Here is an 8,512-nt window from a genome sequence, read left to right as displayed (position 1 = left end):
TTCCGAGGTCCCTTCCAGCCCAAATGTCTATGAAATCTACGAAATCACCGATGACGTGAGCAGCAGGCAACAGGGGACAAGAAGCTGGACAGGAGCCAGCAGTGTGTCCTTGTTGCCAAGAAGGTGACTGGCATCCTGCGCTGCATTGGGAGGAGCGCTGCCAGCAGATCAAGAGCAGCGATTCCTCCCCTCTGTTCAGCACTGGGGAGGCCACATCTGGAGTCCTGTGTCCAGTTTTGGCCCCCCAGTACAGAAAGGATGTGGACACCCTGCATAGCACTGAAAATGGTTGTGGGGCTGGGGGACAGGACTGGTGAGGCGAGGCTGAGGGAAATGGGCTGATTGAGTCTGCAGAAGAGAAGACTGAGGGGATTGAATAGCAGCCTTCACCTCCCTGCAGGGGGGCTGCAAAGAGGATGGAGCTGGGCTGGTCTCAGGGCAAGGAGCAATGGGCTCAAGTTGCAGCAAGGGAAGCTGAGGTTAGAAATGAGGTAAAACTTTCTTACTAGGAGGGTGGTGAAGCACTGGAACAGGCTCCCAAGAGAGGCGGTGCAGTCTTCATCCTTGGAGGCTTTGAAGACCCGGCTTGACAAAACCCTGGCTGGGATGACGCAGCTGGGGCTGCTCCTGCTTGGAGCAGGGGGTTGGACCACATGACTCCTGAGGTCCCTCCACACCCTCATTTTCTATGACTCTATGATTCTCCTGTGATACTAAATCAGAGCTCAGATTTAACTTTGTTCTTTCAAGATGCCCCTTTGAAAGGGCAGTGATCTGAGATCTGCTGCTCTGTCAAAAGGCTTCCAAACTCTCGGACTGAAAAAACACAAGAAATGCACTACTTTTTAGGACTGTATCTGCATCCAGACTGGACCCAGAAATCATGCCGTGACCTTGCTGGTGAACTAATCCGGTAACAACCCCAGGGTCCGAGCCCAGATACTGAGACTGCAGTCCCAGGCACCCAAGGAGCTTGGGTTTGATGCTGCTGAAAGTTCATCCCAATTTTTCTTGCATGAAGATCTGTACCGCTGGATTCCTAGTGACAAAGAGACACGGGGTCTTCTAGGTGAAGGGGCAGGAACACCATACTGTTGTGTGAATGAGCCACATTGAAAGAGGGAAGGTGTAGCATTTCCATCCCTACATCTGCTTTGTGATTCCTGGTGTCCCCATCAGGAGCCAGTGCGCTCTGGGAAATAGTTTAAATGGTTTCTCAACAGCATGAAGACTGAGCTCTGGAAGAGCACGGAGCTGATGGGTTCAGCACGAGTTTCATGATCTGATATAGGCCCAGTGACTAGCGGGGCCGGGGGGGAACATGGTGCTGAGCACATCACGTCCTCCCGGCGCTGAGATGGAAGAAGTAGCCAAGACCTCAAAGGCCGATAAATGGGACACCTTTACCTTTCACAGTGGACAAGGGACAGCGTGTCTTGGTTTCTGCTACAGCCAGGACGAAAGCTTGCAACTAAAAATCCTTTGCACTGAAGCCTGCCTGCTGCAGCATGTATTCCCTACTGCAGAGAGCTACAAAAATGACTCATTACGGTCTGGTGCTCCACGGCCTGTGGGTGGGATGGCATTACCTTGGGGGACGTTGGAGAATTGGACTATGCGCGTGTGGGCAAAAAGCGCGACGAGCAGGACGTCTCACATGGTTCCCCAGTTTAATCACATGGCTCTGCCTGGATATGCCCTCGACATATGTGGCAGATTAGAGACGCGGAGCTATTTGGGCAGGAATGCCCTGGTGGAATGCTAAGGTTTAAATGAGGACATATGCTTCATTAGTTCATTTCCTCATTATGACTCGGGCATTAAGACTCGCAGAATCACTACAAAAGGCTAAACATTCCCAGCGGTTTCACATGCCTCCTTCTCACTTCCACAATTGGCCCAAAGAGGGAATTCAACACCAGCCTGGCCTGATCTGACTCGCTTGGCACTTCCACTTCCTAAACACAACGCTTTGTCCTACGCGGGCTTTCGGGGCCAGTGCAGATTATTTTCTGTTCCCATACCAGTCCAGATTTGCTTTGGATCAATGGCAACTGCATCACGATTAGTGCGCGGCGCGCTGCCCGCTCCGGTCAGAGACGGGCCGTGGCTCTCTGCACCTCTTCCGAGACATGCAGCAAGCAAAAAGCCAATTGCAGCCCAATTCCCCTGGCCTCTTACGTGAATGAAAGAAATTCAGGTTTCTCTCCAAGCAGCCCTAGCACAAACTCCTCGGTGAGGACAGATTCGGGACCGCATTCCTTAGTTTTGTGCATGTCACGTTCAAGAACGTGCTCATTTGCATAAACACTTGGAAATTATTTGATGCCTCCAGGTCCTCCAGGTTAAATTTTGCAAAGATTTAAATTCCTGCTGGCCAGACCCATTTGGTTTAGAAGAATACTCGATGGGGGACATGATACGGGTTTACAAAATACCAAAGGGTGAAGAGAAAGTCGATAGGTATTTATTGTTTGCCATCCCTCGCAATATAAAAACTAGGGGTTATAAAGCAGAACAAGAAGGCAGCAATTTAAAACCAACCAAAGGACGTTCTTACTTTGCATTGCACATAATTAAAATGCGGGGCTCATTGCCACAAGATAGTTGATTGTTTAACCAGATTCACAAAGACACTGGGCAAATTCTAGGGAGGAAAGGGGCATCAGTCCCTATTGAGCATGGGATTGAGGGATTGGCCTCTGAATCACAACTTCCTGGACCTCAAATGCTGGAGGCTGCATGTGGGACAGGAACAGGGGGAAAAAACCCCTGGCCAGGACGAGTTCAGCATGCACTTTCTTCTGCTATGTGATGCGTGAGACTGGCCAAGATGGACCTAGGGTCTGCCCCAGTCCATGGCAGCTCTCACGTTCTTGCATTTGATGAGATGCAAACTGGTGTCTCGTTCTTCACCCAGGGCCACGCTCATTTAACTAAATAAAAACTTTCTATAAACAGACCTTGACCATGCAAAACACATCAAAATAGAGCACGCAGGTGGCAAGAGTGTGAACAAGCCCAAACCCACCGTGCCCCAAGGAAAACAGCATGAATGGCCCCTCTGATAGAAGGCAGGGTTGTAACATTTTCATCTGATTTTCCCCTGATATAAAATCCCTTTCAAAAGTCAATTCTTCCAAAAGAAGCCAGCTTGCAAAGGGAAAGAAATAAGATTCAGTCTGTTAAGAAGATGCTACTTTTATGACCCATGACACAACGTTCAGGCACGTGGACTGCATGATTCCTGATACTCTGCGAGCTCTACCCCTCTCCTGATTACCAGGTGGGAACGGGCTGCCCTTCTGCAGCCTCTCCTTGGCAGGGCAATGACACCTCTGGCCTGAAATAGGATGGCAAAGTGAGCCTTTCAGCAAGCTGAGGAGGAAATGCAAGGTCCAGAGGGATTTGTCGATAAGCAAAATGGCTATTTTCCAGGAGAACCCAAAATATATATATATAACATACATAAACCCTTATGTTAAAATATTTTGTCCCCTCCAGTCTTTCAATGCAAATAAGGCTGACAGCCTGGTACTGTTTGTGATTAGAAATGATTTGCGTTTCCATAGAGATGCTGCACCAGAGTTCGTTAAAATGGATATACGTGCACACACACAGGACCAATGGCCAATGGAAAAGGCTTTTTATTAGATGCAAAGACCATGGCAGAGGGAGGAGAAATTTGGGGGGTTTTTTTTGCTCTCTGACTCTTTCACCCTTACTGACAGCATGAAAAGGCCTGAGACATGCTGCACTGAGATGCAGCAAGATGGGCTTGGGCTATGGGGACTTGAAACCCAGGTGCCCCCAGGCCTAAGTGGGGACAAGGGGGCCGACGTGTGCAAGCTGGGTTCACGGTTCAGGGTGGTTTGAACACTCTTATGTTGCAAAGGAGAGGCAAGACTCAATCCAAGGGTTTGCTACTCCTTCCAAATACACCGTTAGGGCTAAAGCTGAAATTTGGCTTCATGGATATGGAAAATGATTCCTTACCTTGGCTATGGCCGTGTAGGTGGTTGTGGTGGTTAGCTGTTTTTTTAATGGTTTTTCCCTGTCTTGCCTATGCTGAGATCTGCCTCAGCAGAGCCCTGTGCCCACAAGAAGCCATGCAAAAATTTAAATTCCTGCCGGCCAAAGCTTGTAAGCCCTGCTGTGTTTGAAGGCAAGAGCTGCTCTCTGCCGTGCCCCAATGCTTTGACACCTAGCCACCCACCTACCAAGGATCACCATCAAATTGTTGTTGGAGAAGATGGACAGCAACCGCCCAGCCATCTTAGAGTCCCCAGCGAGGGATATCATCCCTCCTGTGGGTTGGCACAGGGGACTTTATTCCTGCGGTCTCGGCAATAAGGATTTCTCAGCACTGTGAGGCAGGATGTCGGCCTCCAGAGTCCCTTGAAACCCATGCAACAAGCAACGTGGCTTTGTCCCTGCTTCTTGCATCTGGAGAGAAGCAATCTATCCAGTGGCAAGCAGTCAGCCAAGGAGACCAACCGGTGTACAGAATAAAAGGCCAGACAACCTCAGACCTGGATGACGAGGGACCTGTGATGCCGCAGAGCGGATTAACTCCAACAGTGAGTTGTCTAGTCCCAGGGTGCGGAGAGGCAGCTAGTTCAAGTGCCTTACATTTTACAGGTGACCTGCTGTAACTGTCCTATCCGTCTGCCCTGTCCCATTTGAGGCAACCGCTGGACTGGTGTTATCTTTAAAGCTCTGTCATTCAGTTTAAAGTTGACAGAGGTTTAGCTTCACTCTGCCAGTATGGGAGTGGATGGGAAAAGCAGAAATCCTGCCCACCACCGCCACTCCCGAAACAGTTTAAAGTTACACCTGTCCACTGTCACCTGCAGGGTGAACTCCACCAAACAGCAGTGCTTTCCTATAAACCAGACCCTTTCCCCCCTAGCAAAGGTGAGGTTTCTAAGAGCACCTGTAAATTAAGATGGCAAATTCTCCTCTCCTCGGTTTTCAAACACCCTTAGGGACCCCAGGCTCAGCTGTTTCTGTGCCTGTTACAGCCCAGCCTTGATGGGAAGCAAAGAAATGGGTTGCAATCACCTAAGTTCAAATAACACCGCGGATGAGCCAGGCAATATGGCTTCAGACATGTTCGCCTGCACCGTACGGGCTCGTTAGTGCCATTAAGCTAATGACAGAGAGACAGCCACTCTGTTTGGGCCCTGGGCTGTGGAGTGGCTGTCTTGATGCGTCTCTTACCTTTGCTTGCAAGGGTGGCGGCTGCGGTGCCAGGACTGGATCGGTGATGTAGGTCTTCTTTGTGCCGGGTGGCTGGTACATCCCCGCGGGGGTCTGGGCCATGGTGTTGGCTGCGGGATATGCCGGCTCGGGCTTCCAGGTGTTTTGCGGAGCATAGGGCGGCTCGGAGCTGTTTCTTCCCCCGTAGGCAGGGCCCGCGGTGTAGTAAGGGTCTTGGTAACGCCCCTGGGGTGCCGCGTAGCCGTAGCCAAGCTCTGACAGGCGCGCGAGCTGGGGACCGTATCCATACTCCGGGGCCCGGGGCTGGGATGGAGCGTACTGGGCTGGCCCGGGGGGGCGAGTCAGCTGCGGTCCATAGGGCTGGTTTGGACCGAGGCTGGTGTACGGACCGGGCTGAGGGCCGGAGGGCTGGAAGTGAGGGCTGGGCTGGGCCATTTTCACCTGCACGTTGAATGCCGGCCGGCTGGGAGTGGACGCGGTGGTATAAGAAGCTGGGACCGGTTGAGGCTTCAGCGTGCCCACTGGAGTGACTGGGATGGGGGACGGCTGAGCTGGGGCCTTGCTGGTGGACTTCTTGGTGGCGGTGAGAGGAGGTTGGTTTGGAATAATCATCCGCTTGTGCCCGGTGACAGGAGTGGAGCCTGGGCCGGCGGCCACGGAGGAACCGGGGGGCATCCCAGAGCCCTGTGGAGCAACCAAAGGGAGAGACCTCAGTGCCGGCAGGGAGGCATCGTCGCGACGCGAACACGAGGGTTAACTGGAAACGGGATTTTACAGCAGCATCTGCACAGCGCCTGAAACTGCTTAGTGAGGCAGGAATGTACCTGAGACCACATTAGAAAGCGGTAACAGCAACCTGCCCGGCTCTGACAGAACAGGGACAAAGCCGGTGCAATGCAACAGAACTGCCACGCAGGATATTTCACCTTTTCTCTGCAATTTTTCCACTATAAAAAGCTGCCTGAAAGGGAACAAAAAAAGAAGGCATTTTTGGACAGTAATGAGGGGGGAGCCGATGAGCACTAAACGTAAATGATCCCCCTAAAATAAGAGGGAGAAAGCAGGATGAGAGTCAGTTGTGGCATGCAGATCCCTGAACGTGTCCACATGTTACTGCCCACCGAGAAGGACTCGCGTTTCAACACACAGAAGGCCATATGGAGAGATGGTTTGAAAGCGGTTCCCATGGAAGGGCTCCCAAGGCAATATAATGTTACCCGAGTTCAGGTGCCAAAGCAAAACATAAAGTGATGCCAATATACAAATATAGAGCCTGCTCTCAACTCGGCTGCTGCAAAGCCGGGGGGGATCCTGGTGAGGTTAAAATGCGTGACGCTGGAGCGCAAGAGCACAAACCCAGCCAACGGACCTGAAAGCTTAAAATATCCGCTCCCCGAAACCTACTGTGATCCAACACAGAGGGAACAGGAAGCACAGACTCAAATCCCAGCCTCTGCCGTGGCCCTGGGCCTCAGCAGACAAATGGAGAATTAGTAAAATGATGACTAAGCCCGAGCTGAGCAATGGACAGGAAGGATTTTAGGTCTTAACAGGCTCACATGCTGCTTTTGTTAGGACCTATTTACTTCCAGTGCCTAATGAACACTGGGTAGGAAGGACCTCTTGGCCAATCATCCAACCCAAAAGCATGACAAAGTTTTTAAACATACATCAAAGATCATCTGTGGGTCTTCCCACCAAACCAGAGGAGGACATGTTGCAATGTCTAGGGTTTAAAAACCAGCAGGATCCTCTTCCCCTTTCATTTTTTTTCCCTCTAAAGAAGAACCATCGACCCACCCACACATACATACATGCATCCACCCACCCGCCTACCTACATACATGCATGCATGCATGCATACAACTACCTACCCCCCCACCTACCCACCTGCCTATCTACCTACCTACACATACATACATGCATGCATCCATCCACCTACCCACCCATCCATCTTTCCATCCATCCACCTGCCTACCTTCCTACACATACATACATGCATGCATGCATGCATCCATCCATCCAAATGCAAAAAAGCAGCTTTTAAAACATTGTTCTTGCTGCCCCCCTTTAAGTTAGAGTTAAAGGATGTACACATCTTTTCTTTAAAGCCCTCATACTGGACTGAGTATTGCCAAGACCCCTTCTTAACATCTGATGAAGTAAGCTGCTGCTTATGAAAGCTAATGCATCTCTGACATAGCCCATAAGCTGCAAATCTACCCTGTGTTCAGTACTATAATCTCAACCTAAGAGTCTCTATCCTTCTCTAACTACCCCATCTAAACAGCTCTATAATCGAAGAGTTAATTTCTGCCTTTGGCGTAGACACGTGCAGCTCTCACTCAAGATACAGGATACCAAACTGAGCTCTCTCAACCCCCAATCATAGGCTTGTTTCTAGACATTACTAATCTTGCAGGGGTTAGTGCTAGAACCAGGAAAGCAGTAGAGAGAGATTGCACCGCTCATAGACGTCTACTGATTCAGCTGCTCAACCTTGCATCTGCAACCCACCAATAAAAGTCAATCAGAAAGGAATAATTAAATTTCAAATTTAATCCTCGCCAAGCAGAGAAATAATGAATATTAACTAGTGCGGGCACTCACGTGAGGGAATTCCTAAGCTGTGCTACGGCATTTTCACACTTCACAGTGGTGGCAGCAGCTCTGGAGCAAACCCCCACTGGGGATGGAGAGAAAGGGAAGGAGAACAGAGCACAAGCCTGGATCAAAAGATGCGAGAGAGACCCTTTAACTCTAACGTTGCAAGGAGAGATGTGAGACTCCATCCAAGGGTTTGCTATTGCTTCCGAATGCACCGCTAGGGCTACGCCCGAAATTTGGTTGCAATGCTGCAAAAGACCCTCGAACGCAGCCATGGGATGCCTGGGAACAGCAAGAAGGCAAAGGGACTGAGAAGAGGCGTACGGACTTAGGGACTGAAGATCAGTGGTTCTCAACATTTCTAGTCTCAAAGCACTTCTCACAGGACTCGAGACTCCCCTTGCTTGAATCATCAGCTTGCAAGAAATGCTGGGAAACCTGGTCATCACACCAGATGACAAAGCTAACCTATTTAACAACTTATTTGCCTCCATTTTCCTGAGCAGGGACCGGATCAGCCCCCCCAGTGAGCCCCCCCTCAGGCCCCAGGGGAGGCACACCTAAGCCAAGGGTCGGTGAGGATCTAGTCAGGGAACTTCTGGACGGACTGGATGTATTTACATCAGCTGGTCTGGGCGATCTCCACCCCAGAGTGCTGAGGGAATTAGCTGAGGTCATTGTG

The 8,512-nt window shown here is 50.6% G+C and overlaps 1 protein-coding gene across 1 annotated transcript in view; it reads right to left on the bottom strand.

Moving 5' to 3' along the window:
• The window catches only part of LPP (LIM domain containing preferred translocation partner in lipoma), a 370,753-nt gene that overhangs the window by 189,500 nt on the left and 172,741 nt on the right, over nucleotides 1-8,512 (bottom strand). The window contains exon 5 of the mRNA XM_019503472.1: nucleotides 5,224-5,907. Within this exon, the coding sequence (XP_019359017.1) occupies nucleotides 5,224-5,907 (684 nt within the window). The remainder of the gene's footprint in view (nucleotides 1-5,223; nucleotides 5,908-8,512) is intronic.

Source organism: Gavialis gangeticus, unplaced genomic scaffold (genome assembly GCF_001723915.1).
Source record: "Gavialis gangeticus isolate Ggan-Ray unplaced genomic scaffold, GavGan_comp1, whole genome shotgun sequence".
NCBI lineage: Eukaryota > Metazoa > Chordata > Crocodylia > Gavialidae > Gavialis > Gavialis gangeticus.
The sequence above is the reverse complement of the archived record's forward strand: the minus strand, read 5'-3'. Positions and strand labels throughout refer to the sequence as shown.